The sequence below is a fragment of the Filicampus tigris genome, chromosome 4 (assembly GCF_054856515.1).
Source record: "Filicampus tigris isolate MCC_2025a chromosome 4, RoL_Ftig_1.0, whole genome shotgun sequence".
NCBI lineage: Eukaryota > Metazoa > Chordata > Actinopteri > Syngnathiformes > Syngnathidae > Filicampus > Filicampus tigris.
Window position 1 is genome coordinate 28,609,658 of NC_141220.1, and position 19,086 is coordinate 28,628,743.

A 19,086-nucleotide genomic window follows, 5' to 3' on the forward strand; every position below is an offset into this window, starting at 1 on the left:
GCTGCAAAATATCATTCTACGAACCACAAAAGGCCCCCAGGCCGCGAGTTTTTTTTGCATGTTTGTGAGGTGAGGCGACAAAGACGACTTTAGTAGAAATCTTGCGGACTTTATTATCAACAAACTGCTCATGTTCAAACCTGTACACAACAAAAAGAGCCAAAAAAAACAAAACTGGACAGAAGCAAAAAAAAAAAAAAACAAAAACCCCAAAACACCCTTTACAAAAACATTTTGTACAGCACAAAATAAAGCTGGTCTACTCGCCATGACAAGAACCAGAAGGAGAACAAGAAGTCGCACTCACGCAAAGCCAGTCGTCCGCTCCCACGACGGCACGCAAGCGTCCAGTCGACGACATCCGCGCAGTCCCAAAGTGGCGACGTCACAACGCAATAGGCCGCGACGGCAAGACCCGAGGGTGACATCACTGCGCCGTGACGTCATCGCTCGGGTTCCCGTGAGGTCCGATCCCTCGCCGCGAACGAGAGCGCCAAACCAAACGTCCGGCGCCCAACCCGCGTCAAGTCGCTTCAAAGGCTATGCACGCGTCATAAACTCTTGTCCAATCAGAGCACAGGATGTTTGTTGGAAGGCAGGCGGAGCGCACGTAAGACCTAAACCAATAAATAAGGCTAAAGAGCTAACTAGCGACTGTTTTCCACGAGTGTGCAATGATTCCAGCGTGGCCTCCACGCTAAAAATAAATCTTTTTTTTTTTTTTTTTCTTTTTTCCATGTCTTCCTGCAGTGTGCTCGCCCCACCCACAGAAGGCACCAACACCGTGCCGCGAAAGATTTTACAACTTCAAAAACTTGAAAAGAAGAAGACGAAAAAAAAAATCCCCCAAGCATGTCTGAGCAGCCCAACGGTGACATCAGAAAAGGGACGGCGCACAATGACGTCACCAAACAGAGACGCAACTTGACAAACGATGACATCACCGCACGGTCATGTTTTTCCAGATGTCGTCTTTTTGCACCACCATGCCACAACCGTGACGGCGCACTTTTGTGTCACTTCCCAATGGCGGCACCACACATAACTTCACCGTGCAGTGACATCGCAAAGCAAGGACATCACTGCACAGTTTGTTTTCTTTTGTCTTCTTATGTCGTCTTTTAGCGCCTTCGGCGCAGAGCGACGTTTTTGGGGCGACAGCGCCGTCTTGATTGAGGGACAGTGACCTCATCAAAGTGTGATATCACTGCGCAGTGATTTCTTAAAGCACATGCAGAAGAATGGAATCACTGCAGCATTGTTTTTTTTTGGCAGTGATGTCAAGAAGCGTCACGGACGGTGCAGTGACAGCATCACAATACGATGGCATCACAAACAACGCGCAGCCTGGTGCGCTGCTGCGTTTATGGCACAGGTGTGACGTGGGACAAAGGCACCGCACAAGGACACTCATGGCAAGTCGGGTGTGCCTGCGGCGCCTTAAAGCAAAACAGACAAAAGTTAAAGAAGAAGAATGCGATAATGCGGCCGGGGACGGGGGGGGGGCTTCTGGCTTGGTACCGCACGCCTGGCAGTCCCATGGCAATAAATCAAACACACCTCACACGCACACATCTGGAATGGGGTGGAGTCATTGCGACGCACCGCAGATGAGCAGGTCATGTGACATTTCTTTTTTTTTCTTTTTCTTTTTTTCTCTACATTTACAAGTTCGGCTCCCTCACGTCCTTGCCTCCGACGCCCCCCCGGCTGGCGCCCCGACCGGCAAGGGGGGGGGGGAAGAAAAACTAAATGGGCGGGGCCTCCGACAGTGGGCGGGGCTAATAGAGAGTGGTTGGCATCCACTTTGAGCGTTCCGGGAGGGTCTTTGAGGGACGGGGTTCCTGCTGTGGGCGTGTCCAGAGCCCGCCGTGGGCGGGGTCTACCTGTCCTTCAGCTCCTGGGTGACGCGTTTGGTGAACCTCCCGCACAGCAGGCCCATCAGGAAGAGCAGCGCCACGCCGCCGCCCATCACCGTCAGGATGTAGTTCTTGGACGGGGACGTCAGCACCTGCGCCGCCAGGTCCGAGAAACCTTCCGCCGGCGCCACCTGCACCACAGGCAACTTCAGTCGCACGCAAAGGCGCCCCTGCCCCTGCCCGTCACAATTTCAACTTCGCAGGAGGGCCGGGCGAGCAGCGATGGCCAAAAGTTTCAGGTCCAACGCGGCGGAAATGTGCCAATCAAATTTGGTTTGTGGAGCGCAAAACATTTGTCTCATTCGACCTCACTTTTATTCTTTCCTTGTGTTTTCTCCGCTTCATTGTGTTCATATTTTTCGATATGTATTGCAATGCTGAGTAGAAATTATTTTCATATTTTGCCAAGTTAATCTTTTTCCTTTTATTTTTATTTAGACTTAATGTATTGATCCCTTGGGATGATGGAATTATTTGCAGTACTTCAAATCTGAGTAAAATGTTTCTGGTTTCTTCAGTTTTCAGGACAGATGCTTAAAAAGTGGAAAATTAAAAAAAAAAAAAAAAAAAGTAATCATCACAATCAGACGCTAAGAAAAAATACCGCAGTCATTTTTTTTTTTTTGGTATCGCCCAGCGACACCACGAAACCAAAAGTCGACGTCGCTGCGCAGTGATGTCAGCGAAAGTGCAACATGGTTGCCGTGTCGACAAAAGTGACATGGCTGCGCATTGGCGTGACGTAACGTCTTTTTTATGACATCACTGCCCGGCGACTCCCCAAAGGACGCCACAGCGCGGCGAGACGTCCCGAAACGACGACGAGGTCTTTCCCCGGCGGTGGTCATAGCTACCTTGGCGGCGTAACTCCACATGTCGATGCGGTCCTGAAGTCTTTTCTTGCACTCGGGCTGCAGACGCACGCGCTTGTCCTGCAGCGCCTCCATCAGGCACGACATCTCTGCGCACACGCAACACGGCCGCCGCGTTAGCAGAACCGCACAAAACATCAACTGCGCCTTGAATGATTGATTTATGTTGATTAAGCAGGTAAGGCAACCGAGTTTCGGTTTTTCAGTTGCAGTGCCAGAGGCGGGAATCCGACTTTTGCCGTTGTCGTGACGTCGACTCCGCACTCATGGTTCGAGCTGAGCGACCAATTGTAAAAAGATGCTCGAGTCCACGAGTGACTCGTATCTCTGCTTTGAAGAGTGGCGAATGAAACCGCATCAGCTATCATGACTGTAGGATGTTACCACGAGAGTCACTTCATTTATTTAGTTTGAGATTGGAAGGGGTTTAGGTCAGGGCACGTCACTAAGATTGGTCAATTTGTGAGGCCCTCTGAGAGACCTTTTGTCATTGAGAACTACAACAAGAAACTTGAGACTATTTACAACCGTATAATCCTGCATATCATGTGTTACAAAAACATTAAATGACTTTTGAAAGAATTATTGACGATATTTCAAGGCCCTGTTTTAGAGTCACGAGGGCAATGCCTTTGAAGACACTTGAAGGACGTGCAGGAATCCAAGTGCTCATTTCCGACAACGCGGCTGCCCACAGGGACGCTGAACTGCTTTAAAAAAGTGTGTGTGTGTGTGTTTTGCGTGTACTCACGGCGCCCCTTGCCAGGCGGGATGGCAGCGCAGTGGTGTTTGATGTCGAGCGCGCAGGCCGTGTGCAGGACAGGGTCCACAAAGATGTCCGCCTTGCTCTCCTTTAGCATGTTCAGCACCTCCTGAAAGCATAGTGAAAGAATAAGTAAGGAATGAGCAAGACTCGTTTTCACAAAAAAACAAAAACAAAAAAAAAAAACACAGGTCTGACTTTGCTCTTTTATTTTCCCATTTCCTCACAATACACATTTTTACACAATCCCATTTTTTTTTTTAAACTCACTCACAGTGCTCATTTTTTTTCTTCCTTGCAATTTAATATCTTGAAAGTCACCAGGAGTGGATGGTTTTCCAGGTGATTTTTTTTTGCCATGTCCCTCTTGTGCTTTATTGTGATGTAATAAACAAGTGAAGAAAGGCATCCGCTCCAAAATATTTGCATCTTGGAAGCACATACCTCGGGTCAAAAGTATCCATGTGGATAAATGAGTGCTTTTATGCAATGTACAAATGAGCACTGTGTCTTTGGAAATGTTCACGCATGTTGGCCTTCTACTAGGCTCCTTTCTCGCTGAGATGCAAAAAAAAAATAAATAAATAAATAAATAGAATGATTGTGCTCATGTTGACTCTTTCTCGACAGGAATGAAAGTTTCTAGTTGCTTTTTCTTAAAGGAAAAAAAATGTTGAGTGGCCATGAAAGTGGCTCATTTGTCAACACTGATGCGCTTTTGCTGCCAGTCATGTTGTGGAAAGAGTTTCTTCCAACTACGAAGCTGCAAAAATAAATCATTGAGAAACAGCCCGTGTTCGAATGTAGCGGCGGCATCGTCACCTTCTTGCAAGCGTCCTGTTTAATCTTCAGCAGGTTGACCTTCAGACATTCCTCCACTTGACCCGTCTGCTCCTGCGCCGCCGCCTCCTCGGGACACAGACGCGAGATCTGCGCACACATACACACGCACGTTAGCTTAGCATGGCGCTAAGCAGCAAGTGATCAAGGCTGAAGGTGGACATTTTGGGAACCTCCTGAGTGCAGTGGAGCTGCAGCTGAGGGTCCAGTCGGTAGTCCAGCGCCGACTCCTGCAGGATGACGCGGATCTGGTCCTCGCAGTCGGACGACAGGCGCTGACAAACGCAAGACAAGCGCACGCGTCACAACCGCAAGAAAAGGAAAAAAAAAAAAAAAAGAGACAAAGGAAAAGAAAAAAAAAGAAAGAAAAACCAACAGGAGGAAACCGCAGTTGCGCTTGTCTTTGGTCTGACCTGGTCGGCGTACTTGAGCTTGAGGCAGGCGATGACTTGTCCCTCGAGCTCGCCGTCGGCCGTGGCCGAGTTCAAGATGGCCTGGCAGAACTTGGGGATGTCGGCTTTGCACGCCTTCCGCAGGATCGGGTTCAGACGGAAGTCTGACCGACAAACGATGGAAATCCAGAAGAAGGACTTTCAATTGACCAAACGTGACATCAGAGAGTATATTTATCCATATACGGAAAGGAGCTCAAGTTAGAAATGATTGTTTGATTTTGGCCTCTTTGGCACATAGAATTAGTGACTTTGAGATAGACCGGGGGTCTCAAACGTAAAATATGTACAGCAGTCGACACGCGCTCTTCCGTGCAAACACAAAGAATTCTACAAAAAAAAAAAAAAAACACTGACCAATATTCAGTATTTTTTCCAAGAAAAATGGTGGTGGTGGGGGGGTTATGTGGCTGGGGATTCCGGGATTTTCTTGGTGTGTGTGTGTGAAAAAAAATTTCAAAGACATGACTGGGAGCCAGTACCAGGATATGTTTTGCTTTCACTCGGTATCACTTCAGAATTACGTTTTCGCCAAAAGCTGTTATGAGCCAGAGCTATGGTAGCCCAGAGTGATTCCAAAAAGAACCCCCAAAAAGTGCCGGGCAACGACACGGCAGAAAACATGAGGGCCACACTAACATGAATCTTTGATTTCAAGTAGCGGGCCGCAAAGTATCATCCTGCGGCCCACAAGTTTGACAGCCCTGAGCCAGACCCTTTTCCTGCGCCCACTTTCTCGAGCTTAGCCCGGTTGAGACGGTGGAGTCCCACAGTCAATGTGTTGGTATTTTCAAAAGTCATCCTCTGCGTGGGCGTGACTAAGACAGTATCAAGGAAGCCTTTTGGACACGTGTGACCTCCTTGCGCATCCGTGTGCCTGATGAGGCTCCACGGCCGTGTGACCATCTTCCTGGCATTTTTTAAAACAGTAAAAACGGAGAATGGACAGTCTTCTGGGAGTGGGTGTTAGTCGAGCGGACACTCGAGGAAAAGATGCAGCAGAAGTTCGGACGGGTGAAAATCTGACAAAAATCCGCAGCCGCGGGACAAGGTGGACACAAAGGGCATAAAAAAACAGGATGACTGCAGCTGGGGCAGAAAGCCGAGCCGTACCCGTGTTTTGCGTGATCTGCCGCTTGGTGATCATCTGCTTGCACTTGGGATCCATCAGCTCGCTGTTCTTGTTCTGCTTCAGACACTGAAGCACGTTCTTGCCTTCCGACTCGGTGCAAAAGCGCTGCGAGAGGCGCACACCGAGCGCGGGTTACACAATGACACAAGTCCAAACGTGAGCGGGCGTGCCACCTACCCGGATCATGTGCTTGCAGACCCTCATGAGCTGATAGTCCAGTTCCGGATCCACCATCTCCACTTCCTGGAGCTTGAAGATCTTCTGGCGGCAGCGCTGAGTCAGCTGACGCTTGTTCTCCTTCAGACACTCGATCACCTTCGCGCGCGCACGTCACATGACACGTCACCCACACGTCACACCTTGGCGCCAGCTTGTGTGTGTGTGCGCGCGCGCGCGCCAACCTGTGCGTTTCCAAAGGCCACATTCTGACACATGCGGCCGATGTCCTGCTTGCACGACTCGTACAGTTCCGGTTCCAGCCGGATGTCTTCCGACTGCGGACAAAATGCAGGTCACGCGCGTTGGCCGCGCACGACAGACGACGTCCGAATTGGAACGGCCGCGCGGCGGCATCGCTGCCGTTTTGCTTTTGCCTCTCCGAGAGCTCACGGCTGCGCGGTGGCGGCCGGCCGGCCGGCCGGCGTACGTACCATCTCCACCTCCTCCACGCGCAGCTGCTTGCGACACTTGACGGACACGCGCTGCTCCTTGGCGTCCTGCAGGGTGTCGTTCCTCACCGTGGTGCTCAGACACATCACCACGTCCACCCTGGCAAACACGCCACATCACGCAATCCGCAGTAATCGAACAATTGTCTCCGCCCAAAATGTGTTCATTACGTTTATACCCATTTCTCATTTTTAAAAATCGTAATTCTTTTTGTTATTTTACATAAATACGAACAAGTGGAATAGAGCAATTTATTTATTTATTTATTTTAAATGGTTAATGAATATTAATTACATTTTAAAAACTTTAGGAACTACACATATGAGTATAAAATACTAAAATTAGTTAACATTTATTTAATAATAAAAAAGAAAAAGAAAAAAAAAAAGCACTAGTAATGCCTGTGAATATTGTCATTGAGCCAGGTCATTTCCTACTCAGGGCAGTGAATCGATTGCAACTGGACGGTTCTGGTTGTCGTAGAAACCAGAATATGAGCAAATCCGCAACAATACAATCTTCTAAAGATGTACAGTAACAATGAGCATAAATTACTTTGTACATATAAACTCTAACTCTATTTCTAACTCATTCACTGCCAGACATTTCCAGACCCTCTTTTACGCTAATGTTTGAAAACATTTGAAAAAACAAAACAAATTCTTGGGATTGAATGGCTGGACTGAGAAAAGACAAATAAATATGTCAATCGCAGTGAATGAGCTAAACAAAATTGACCAAAAATGAAAATGACGGCTAATTATTGGGATTATTTGAATATGAAACATTGTGAACTCACTATTTCATTTTGCAGCTAAATTACGACAACATGTTAAACGTCTGAACTTTTCTTTTCACCTCCTCTACAAACGATGCGACCCATCTGTATAGCTTGTAAATCCCAAACTTGGCCATGCTCTTCCTGCAAAACAATAAACATCCACCGCGCTAGATCCGGTTCCGATCCAGATTGCAGATTTGCCCTTGATGTAAAAATGCAGCCTGTGGAATGTGTTCAAGGCCCCACAACTGAACAGGATTGTCTCCATCCTTAACCCCCTTGAGTACGATATGTGTGCGTGTATGTTTTTTGCCGGGCGAGTGCCTAATCAATTGGGGCGAGCAAGTGGGCGGGTCTTACTTCTTCTTGATGTTGGGACAAAGTTTAAGGACGTCCTCCTTGCAGGCTGTCTTGAATTTGTAGGAAAAGCGGAAGTCTTTCACCTGAATCTGTGGGCGGGCAAACACACAAACAGAAAAGAAGAAAAAGAGGCCGGTTGGTCCCAAGGTCACATTTGAAAAGAAGACCAGCACGTTGGGAAAATGAGATCGTTGTCTCACCAGCTGGAAGTGCGTGACTCCCACCGAGCACTTGTCATTCATCTCCTTCTGGTGTTTGTTGTGCGCCAAACACTCCATCAGGTCGCCGGAGTCGATCTGGTTGTCGGCCACCTCCTGGAAAGTGGAAAATGCGGGAGGGGCAGGGGGCGTGTCAACCACTCGATGACATCGTCGGCGGCGGCCGGAAAAAGGACACTTACGTGACAGTGAGCCTGGATGACGGGTTCGCAGGCTCGCATCAGCAGCGCCTCGATCTGAATGTCCTGGCCACGCCACACAAACACACACACACACACACACACACACACACACACACACACACACACACACACACACACACACACAATAGGGCCGAGTCAAAACAGCCTTGAAAAAAGTAGCACTCTTTTGCCATCATGTGGCCTACTTGTGTCGAACAAAGATGCAGTGAGGGGAGGGCCAAAAGTAGCGCTTTGTTGCCATCTTGTGGCATCTGTGGGCAATTACGCTTGAAGTGGGCGAAACCGTTGGAATGCAGCGACTGAACGGCGCCAAAACTGACAGCGGTTTGTAAAGTAGATCCTCTCTTGTTGGCGTTAAAAGTGCACATCAGCAGGGATGCGCTTTCAACTACAGAACGCATGAAACAAACCTCCAACGCGGATTGATATCTGCGCGATCGCACGCGCGGCTGGCGGTTTGGAGCCTACCTCGGACTCCAGCTCGGTCAGGTTTCCCACCACGTTGCGGCAGTCCGGGACCAGGTCCTCCAGGTGGTCCTGAAGACACTCCAGCTCCTGTCCCGCCTCCGTCTTCTCGCTGCACCACTTGCCCAGGTCGGTCATGCAGCGCCTCTGCAGCTCGGGGTCCAGCTTCACGTCCAGCGCCCTCTGGTGGAGGATCCTCTGCACCTCCACCTTGCAGTCCCGCGACAGCTGCCGCGCCAAAATCCACATTCGCAATCACGACAAGCAGAAGAAGAACGTTCCACCGTTAGTCACACGACACTTGAGCAGTTCACCACCACGATTGTGAGTCAACGATTGGATTCCCAAGCGTCAAGATGAATTTGAATTCAAGCCGCCATGTCCACACGAACACGTTTGAGAAAAAACAGCAAACATCCTCTTTGTCCACATGAGAAGTCAAGTGCACCCCCAAACGGAAAAGCATCTTAGCCAATCAGAAGCCTGAAGTGTGAACAAAAAAAAAAAACCCACAATGGAGAACAGAGTCCACAATCAGATTTGAGCTCAATCTAACAAAAAACTCAAATCATAAATGCTGAAAAATGACTTTTGGAAACTGATCACACAATCAAGTTTTCCTTCACGTCGTTTATCCTAAAACTTGATTGAGTTCGCATGAGGACAAAAAGAGAAAAAATTGTCCACCCTCCCTGATTGCACTTCATCATTTGCACCCCGTTATATCCCTGACTGTAATGCGAACGCTTTAATGGGGTTTTATAGAATCGCCTTTAGAGTTTTGCACCCTCCGTTGGCCTTGACGTTGTTGTTTTGACGTGCTTACGGCCAAGAGTAATCCTTTTTGTTCTCCTGAAAGAATTTGTTGCTTACTGGCCACTTGGCTTGATTTACTTTGCAGGGCGACAATGCGTCACACATATTGAAGACGCGAGTGTTGCCACCCAAACATTCCTCAATATGCTCAAACCTCTGGCAACTGGAATACCAAAATTCAGATTTTCTGTTCTACTGGAGACACTTTTTCATTTTGCAGGTCTTAGTTGGTTCTTTTCCACTGTAACACAGTTGCAGCCCCACTTTGGTGAGGACTTATTCTGCTGTTTTGATTAGTGGTGGCACTTAATGTATTCTTGCAAAGGACAAAAAAATGGTTTTAGTTATGGTTTAACCTGATGCTCTATATGTTGCAGATTTTCACCTGGAGGTAGGTGTGGAGCTTATACCGCAATAAACGGGGGTTTACTGCATACTGTGTTCATGTGGGCATCATCATCATCATCATCCTCATCACCAGTTGAGCAGGAAGTACTCACAGTGGTGTTTTCTTCTTCAGTGACTCCGACCGGGCGCTACGAGAACACGTGGCGGTCAATGAGCGTACACGACACGGACGCTTGCGGTTGGTCCTTGCACAGCCTGGGTTGCTAGGTTACGCCCCATATAGATTTGTTGAAGCCAATGCCAATATTTGGCAGAATAAAATTCCAGATAAACGAAGATAGGTCATTACACGCAGAACGTCTGACTGTTTAACAAAACGTTGTCCTTCGGAATTTAGCTTTTTGTTTGTTTGAATGACATTATCTTTGTCTAAGGCTTTAATTGTTTAAGGAAAAAAAAAAAAAAAAACAATCAGAAAAAAATCTGAAAAAAAAAAAAATAAATCGGCTGATTTTTGCCCACTTTAAAAGAGCTCAAATGTGCCAATGAATTGGATCGGGCCCGAGCTCCACCCACTTTGTAGACCTTGCTGTGTACGTTTGATCGCCCAATCAACTCACTCACCCTGCGTCCCTGCTCCACCGATCGGTAAGCGTGGCGATACAAGCACGAGAAGATGGCGCCGGGCGGCATCATCTCGCTGGTCTCGTTCCAGCCGTGCGTGTGGCAGAGGCGCGCCGCATCGCCTTGGCACTTCCTGTACAGGATGGGGTCCAACCTGCGCGGGCGGTGTGAGCGCTTAGCGGCGTGGGGCACAAACACGTAGCGAGGGGTGGGGGTGGGGGTGGGAGACTTACTTCCAGTCCCGTGCGATGAAGTACTGCAGCTCTAGCAGTCGATGCTCACAGTCCTCCACCATCTTGTCCGTGTACAAGTGCTCCATCAGACACGACAGGATCCTGAACACCGGAGAAGACGACACGAGAAATGTGGCGGCGCCAACGCGGGCACTGTGGAATTTGCGCATTTGCCAGAGAGGCGGGAGAAAACGCACGCCGGCGTTTGTCGCTACCATGCCTCCACAAAGAAAAGCAAAACCAAATGAAAAACACTCAACCATAGAAAGACACCACGCACAAAGAACACACACAGAAGAACAAAGCACAGGCATGGTGGCGGCGCGGCTCGTTTGGACATTTTCTCCCCCCAAAAAATAAAAAATAAAAATAAGTAAATTTGAAGGAAGTGAGTCTGACATGGGGTCGCCGTTGCGGATGTGCTTGCAGGCTGTCTGGATGACCGACTCGCAGGCCTCGTTGAGCGCGCGGTCGATGCGGTAGTCGGCGCCCGGGTCGGCCTCCTGGATCAGCGTCTGCAGCTGAGGGAGGACAAAAAAAAAACCCAAAAAAAACCACAAGACCGGGAAAGGCGATTCAGTGAGGGAAGAGGCCCGTGGCGGACGCTCGGCGCAAAAGTCGAACCGAAGCCAGCCAAGTCTCCATCGAGAGCGTTGCTCGATTGACGCGTCCGGACGAAACAAACATTCTGTCATTCTTCAGCGTGTGTGTTTATTGGTTTGTCTGTGTTTTGAGTGCTTGTGTTTGTGTCTCTTTAAAAAAAAAAAAAAATTCCGCTCCGATCGATTGGTGGCCGATCAACCCGCAGGGGACCTCCCACGTTACGCACCAAACCAGATAAATAAACCTGAAAAAATGTTTATGCATTTTAGGCACTATCAATTTTTTTATCAGATTTTTCAGTTCATCGAAAAAATAAAATAAAATAGAAGGACAGGTTCATCAATGTAGATGTAGATGTAGCAATGTGCGTCTGTGCTTTTTGTCTGTGTTTGTTTTCTTTTGTTGTTGCTGTTTGTTGATTTTTTGGGGGTCTTTTTGAGTGTTTGTTTCTGTGTATGCGCTTGTTTTTGTGTGTTGGTGGGCCTTGTTTGTCTCCATGCTCGCCTTTGCGCGTTTCCCGATGTTTTTTTCGCTCGCTAACGAAGCCTTTCGGCTTCCGTTCGACTCTTGCGGCCCCCGGCGACGAGGGCGCGAAGCGGACTGACCGCGCGCTGACAGTTGGGTTCGACGGCGCCGGCGTCGCCGCGGCCGACCCGCATGAGGCAGTGCAGCGTGCGGCCTTTGCGGTGCAGCCCCGAGCAGTGGCTCTCGATCTCGGAGCGGCAGTGCAGCACGATCTCGGGGCTGAGCGAGAAATCCTCCATCAGCATGCGGCGGTAGTCCATCATCTCGCCCTGGCACTCGCCGCTCACCACGCGACCTAGCCGCACAACGCAAGCGGACGTTTCAACGGGGGCGGTGGGGCGGGCGGGCGGTGGGTCGGTCGGTCGGTCGGTCGGTCGGTCGGTCGGTCGGTCGGTCGGTCGGTCGGTCGGTCGGTCGGTCGGTCGGTCGGTCGGTCGGTCGGTCGGTCGGTCGGTCGGGCGTTTACCTCGATGCACGGCCGACTCCAGGCAGAGCAGCAGGTAGGAGAGCCGCGCCTCGCGGGCACGGGGCATGCCGCTGTCGGCGCTGCAGCGGTACTTGCGCAGGTCCGACTTGCAGGCTTTGGCCAGCGAGTAGCTGACTTTGTAGTCCTGGGCGATCAGCTTCTGCCTGGTGGTCAGCGCCTCGCGACACTGAACGCACGGCGCGGCCGGGGACACGCATTAGCCACTCACCAAGATGACACAAATGCACACACGACGGATGAAAAGCTTTAAGCGCCAACCCTGACAGCATTCAGGCGCAGGGCATTAGCATCGGATGACGCAATGGGGAAAATAATTCCTCAGCTGATTTGAATGAGCGGACAATTATCAATTTGGAACGGGAAAGTGCAACTTTTTCTGTCGAATTTGTCACCGGGAAGGAATGGGACGTTTTGAGGGTGAAAAATTCCAAGGCCAAAGATCCTACGCACCCTCTCCGACATGGCCTCCTCAAACTTGTGGTTGAAAAGACACTTGTACACGCGACCTTCGCCCGCCAGCGTCTGCACAAATACACAAACGGGCACAAACACGAGTTAAACGCGCACGCAACTCAACTTTGAGCGCATTAGCCGAAAAAAAAAAAAGCAACATTTGGGCAAGCGTCGGCGCCGTACGGACTCACGTTCTCGCAGAAGCGCTCGCGGTCGTCCCGGCAGGCGAAGTAGAGATATCGGTCCAGGTGGAAGTCGTCCGAGGAGAGCTCGGCCACCCGCATGATGGACTTCTTGCACTCGTCCTTGATGGCGTGCGCCCCCGGCCGCTCCTCGGCCTCCCGCACCAGGCCCTTCTCCAGGCACGCGATCACCTCGCCCTGAGAGTGGACGTCCTGCGGCAAAGCGCAACCGAACGCACCCGTCTCAACACCCGCACCACCGACTAACTCCACGACCAAAATAATCGACTATCATTCTTGATCGATGAATCGTTGATTCGGCGGTCGGACTGGCCGTGGGCGGATATTAGAAGTTGGCGGTATGTTAAGCGTTACAGGTCAAAGGTCGAGACGTGTATTGGAGTGCGACTCAACGTGTGGCGTGTGTGCGTGCCGCGGCGCCACCTTGTCTCCGGAGGTGATGCTGCCGCAGTGCAGCGTGTTGATGTCGTCGCGGCACTTGTCCATGAAGCCGCAGATGAGGCGGTAGTCGCTGAAGACGATGCTGGTCATCTTGGTGATGTACTGCTTGCACTGGTAGTCGCTGATGTTGCCGCGGTGGTCCACAAGGCACGATACCAGGTACCCTTTGCCCAGCTCCTCCGCCGCGCACTCTTTAATCTGCGGCGCGACAAGCACAAGCGCCTCGTCACGCCATCTACACGCAAAGTGACTTCATCTGGTGCGCGCGCCGGCAACGTGGCGCTCCGTTCTTTCATCAGGCCCACCGAGCAGTTACAGAACCACCGTCGTATTTACTTCATGAACTCAAGAGATTCGTTAGAAGGTAGTTATTCTTTTAAAACTACAATTATTATTAATTTTTTAATTCAACTGGCCCATTAAATAAATGCTTGATTGGTTCAATATTAGTAAAAGAAAAATATTACATCCGCATTTAACATTTATTCATTTCACAATGTCATAACGAATTCTAATAATAATTGATTATTTATTTGTATATTTCTCCAGTATTTAATCGTGCAATTAGAGAATAACTTGTTTTATCGATCTGACATGTGCATTTGATTTGTTTTTTTTTCTTTCCTGAACGAGCCGGCCCACGTGTCCCATTTTGTGGGCGCGCGCGTTTTCCAAGCCGGACGTTGCGTTGACGCCAAGTGGACTGACCTCGGAGATGGTGGACCTGCACACCTCCACGGCCACCGACTCAAACTTGGGGTCGGTGGTCAGGTTGAGCTTGTAGTTCCAAAGCAGCTAGAGCGCGCACACACACACACACACAAAAAAAAGAAGTTTCGAAAGAGTCTTGCGGTTAGGAGCACATTTCATACATGCACACTTACATGGCTGCATTCGGCTGCAATGTCCGTCTCCTGAAAGACAAAAAAAACACTTACTGACTTTCGACACTTACTGTCTTCGCCCCACAAAATGTGAATCTGCTATCATAACTTTGCGACTTTCATCCAGGATAAATAGGCAACTTCTAAATTCCTACGACACATTAGCTTAGTTGCTGTGCGGATTGGAAGCATTTCTGGAGTGGAAAAGCCCAAAAACGTAAAGTTATCTTGATGCATTCTTTCAACGAGGCATGTGCCGATTTTATTAGATTGAAAAAAGAAAAATCAATCATTCAGCCTCAATTACAAGTATCACCGAACTCCTCCTTCGCAAGGTCACATGACGCGCTCACATCCTGCTGCGAGTGTGAAACGTCTTCTGGCCACTGATCAGAATCACAAGTTAACACCAACATGACAACAGCAAAACCACAAGCATATCAGCGGCAAAAACTTGAAAACAAGATGATGCGCCAGGAGATCAAGTTGTCGGAAACAAAGGAATTTCAAGCTGCAGACAAATTTGAGAGTCGGTGGAACCAGTTTGAACAACGGCGGCGTCACGTTACACTTCAGAAAGACGCTCATTCAAAATCGCGTTCACCTAATTGCCATGAGATTCATTCATTGTCATCACCAATTCCCTCGATTCATTACACAAAGAGTGTGTGTGTGCGTGTGTGTGTGTGTGTGTGTGTGTGCGTGTCAGTGAACTAAATCCATTCTTGTTGTACAAAGTGGCGAAAGTTCAGAAAACAAACAAGCATGTAATTTTGTGTTGTCTATTTTCATCCCCACATGATGAAATCTTTTCGACAATGTGAGCAGAGGCCTTTTCTCCACCCACCAAGGTCTTCATCATCTTCCTCCCTTGGGACTCCACGTACACCAAACCGCAACACACACACACACACACACACCCACGCACGCACGCACGCACGCACGCACGCACGCACACACACACCAAAAGTGTTGGGTGTCTAAAAGCAGTGAGACGCCCCGCCCGGCTGCCCGCCCGGCTGCCGGCTTTCACGTTCGTGTGCACAGCTAAATGGGACCCAAGACAGAGACGTACGTGCAGTGTCTGGTAAAAAAAATGTCATGAATACATTTTTTTTTTTTTTTTTTTTTTTTTTTTAAATCAAAAAAAAAAAATCACGCTTATTTTTTTCATATCGTTAGATCAGGAAGGAAGAAAAAAAACTAGTCGGTACTACAACATTGCTACATATTAAGTATATTTTTAAAGCAAATGAAAAAATTCACTTTTTTTGGGGAAATATGCTGACACAAGAGTACAACAAATGTAGAAACATCTAAAACAAGATGGGCAACTTAAATCCTGGAGGGGGCCACAATTTTTTAAACAGCGCTACTGGGAGGCCACGTAGGGTCACGCACTTCCTAAGGAGATGTGGACAAAAATGTCATTTTAAATATGGACAAAATACACACGTTAACACATTTTATTTTTGAGCAGACATTTTCAACGTATGTATAAAACGATACACTATCCTAACCCAACAACAAAGGCTTTGAAACAAACAACAAGATAACCTTATTTGTCATTTTTCTCCAGTGCTAAGGGCTCCCTTGAACAAAATGTACCATTCAAGGACGACACAAAACTGACGTACAGCAAACCAACATAAGGCACAATATCTCATTTTGTGCATTTTTTCCCACAAAATTCAACTCACTCAATTGCTATTGTGCTATTTCTGCCCCGCATATCATTCCAAATCCGTGAAAGATTATTAGGCCTACTCACGTTGTGTTATCGGGAATACATACAAGACCTGTTGTAAGCCCAACTGGGCAATGTCTGCCATCTTGCAATGAATGGTGATATTACAACTTAAAACTAGTCAAGCCCAGCATATTCACAGTTCAGCACCCACAGATTTGCTTCTTCTTTCGATTTTTGTGTGTTTTTTTCCGACGTCCCAAACAAAGGTCTGATATAGAAACACAAGTAATGTCGGTTGGCTACGTGCTGGTTTCTCCTCCGCTAACGTTGCGTGTCAGCAATTGGACTAATTGCCACGTGTGCTCGGGTCCCTTGGCGCTTTTTATGTATATTTACCCAGTACGTTGTTCTTGTTTGTCTATTGTATGTCCTGTTTGTCAATTCCTGGACCTTGATCTGTAAATAAAGATGATTGACTGACTGACGGATTTATGTTATTATGGAAATCTTGTGGCAGCGTTGCGACAAGCACAAAATGCCTGTGCACGGGGTCAGTGCGCCGTTGCCGTGACAACACGCAAATGATCATTCCACAGAATGCGAAATGATCACAAGACATGTTTGGAATGATGTCCAATGGTGGTTGCGCTTGTTTAGGGGAGAGAAAAAACAACAACAACAAAAAAAACAACAACAACAACAACAAAAAAGAGCGGACTGACCCTTTTCAAAATTATCATAATTGGACGAAGCATTTATTTTCCTCACACCTAAGTACGCTTCTATGTTATAGAAAGTCTCATTTAGAGCACTAATTATCTGGATTTGGTCATCCTAAAGAGTTGGATCAGACTGATCCAGTCCAAATCTGCTTTGAGTAACGAGAATGAAAGTCAAACGGATTACGGGACTCAGGATAACAAAATAAAAATAAAAATAAATCTGCATCACTTTGATCCATCTGACACTTATTGAACTGGGACCCGCTGCTGAGATGTTCTCATCTGCTGATGGAAGCTCGGGGCAGCCCCAGGCGAGCCCCTCGCCGACCACAGGGCCTATTTCCCGGCCATTCGCACTCGTCTTGACTCGAGAGAGGAAGACGAGCAAACGCCGTAATTAGCGGCCCGGTGCAAAAAAAAAAAAAACAAGGCAGAAAACCGCAAGACATATTGTGCAGCACACTCACTTGAAACACTTAATGTAAGCGTAATTAATTTTGCTTAATGTCATAAAACGGTCATTACCACCAAAATATATGTGTCCATCGCTACTTCAGCCACTGCAAATATTACAAGCACCAGCCCAATATTTGGGATTTTATGGACATCAAGCTCGAGAGTCACAGGCTGCAGATCCCTGCCATAGATGCTCACTATAAACAAAAAGCTAAATATAACTTGGCGGAAGAAAGCTGTGGTTAATTCTCACCAAAATTACCGTAATGTGGAAATCTCTACTTGAGCTCACTTCAACCTCTAAAATTATTACAACGATCGCCTCAATATTTTACATTTTATGGGCGTTAAGCTTTTTCCTCATTAAGCAACATTACGTTCCTGTAGTGAGCATCATCCATGAAGAGGAAGAACTTAATAACCAAAAATCCAAATTATTGGGATGATCGTTGAAATATTTGCAGTGGCTGAAGTGGGCATAACTAGAGATGCCCAGATAAATTCTGGTGAAGAATGGTTGCAGTTTTCTGACATCATGCTTTTGCTGTGGTGAGGAAAACACTTAGCGTCCATACAGTAAAATCCCAAATATTGGGCCGAATGTTTGAAGATCTTCAGTGGTTGAAGCGGGCTTGAGTAGAGATGAGCACAATCATTTTGGTGACAATCAATCACAGTTTGGAGGCATTAAATGACACCGCTATTTTTTTTTTTTTTACAAAGAGTTTTAGACTGCTCCGTTAAATTTTCCCCCAAACGAACTCTTGCGGTTGCTCTGACACATGACACATGCGCGAACACCTTTACTAGTATGCTACTTTTTTCATGTCCCAGCGTTGTCATGAAATCGCCCATGACAGACTGCTCACTCATCTTTTGACAGGCTCGTCATGCGGTCGATTCGGCGGATACATTTTGTTGAATGAGCCTTTTCGTTCGTCTCCCAACAAGCTTTACCAGCTCCCGACCGTGCGCTTTTTTCACCCAACTCAAGCGCCGTTTCACACAAAGTCGACCAGAAAGAGACGTCGAGAACACGGCAAGGAAAGTATTTGGTGAAAAGAGCAGCACGCCGAACGGAACCGCGGAACACCGACGCCCGGGGGACGCTTTGAACAAAGTTGTCAGCTCGATGTTAATCGCGCTAGAGCGCCGAGGAGTCCGAGTTGTCCAAACAGCGATTGGGTTTCCGCGTGACGTCCACAGTGGACGTGGGCTAGCAGGTGGCTAACGAGGACAGCTAAGCTTTAGCTGGCACTCCCCGCTCGCCGCTTCCCAAAAGACACCCGAACGAGCAGCAACCAACCTCCTTCTTGTCCTGGAGACACTCGAGCACCGCCAGGTTGTTGTTCCACGTCTCCTTGGTACACAGGCGCGTCAGGTCGTCTCTGCACACCGCCTCCTCGGACAACTTCCAGACGGAGGAGCGCTTCCGAGACACCGAGGCCCCGCCGCCACCGCCGCCCGGGCTCTTCTCAGCGGCGGCTCCTGCGTTGACCGCGCCGGGCAGGTTCTGGAGGTTGGCGGCGACGGGCCACACTTTGACCGGCCCGTTGCCGTCCGCTCGACACGGCCGGAAAAGCGACGAGACGCACAGGAAAAGTAGGAGGTGAGGAACACGTATGCAATCCGCCATCTTCAGCCTGCTGCTGGTGCTGCTGCCTGCTGCTGCGTTCAGGGCGGCTCGGGAATGCTGGTACGCCGGCCCGTTGGTAAGAACCACAGACGGACAATCTGCTCTGCTCTCTTCGGCCTGGCTGGCTGACGGTGGGCTGCTCGTGAATAATTCATGAGCGCGTGTGGGTTCCGGCGGCGGGTCATCCAATCGCACAAGCCCGATGCAAATCGTCGCTGCGCATGCGTCGTCTCATCTTCAGGTCGGAAGGTCAGGGAAGACTTTTATTTTTAACTTTAGTACGTAATTGCT

At 48.6% G+C, this 19,086-nt stretch overlaps 1 protein-coding gene across 1 annotated transcript; it reads right to left on the bottom strand.

Moving 5' to 3' along the window:
• Positions 1–88: 88 nt before the first annotated feature.
• On the bottom strand, positions 89–18,932 carry glg1a (golgi glycoprotein 1a). The gene is made up of 25 exons (XM_086027156.1): positions 18,466–18,932; positions 14,292–14,321; positions 14,116–14,202; positions 13,390–13,605; positions 12,955–13,158; positions 12,761–12,832; positions 12,290–12,476; positions 11,904–12,118; positions 11,095–11,216; positions 10,696–10,797; positions 10,463–10,616; positions 8,678–8,902; positions 8,189–8,251; positions 7,989–8,102; positions 7,789–7,877; positions 6,629–6,746; positions 6,380–6,472; positions 6,156–6,293; positions 5,960–6,083; positions 4,808–4,950; positions 4,568–4,669; positions 4,377–4,484; positions 3,543–3,663; positions 2,774–2,880; positions 89–2,050 (listed from the first exon to the last, which is right to left on the bottom strand). Exons 1-25 carry the CDS (start codon positions 18,793–18,795, stop codon positions 1,883–1,885), a joined length of 3,432 nt encoding a protein of 1,143 aa, XP_085883282.1. The 5' UTR covers positions 18,796–18,932; the 3' UTR covers positions 89–1,882.
• Positions 18,933–19,086: the final 154 nt, after the last annotated feature.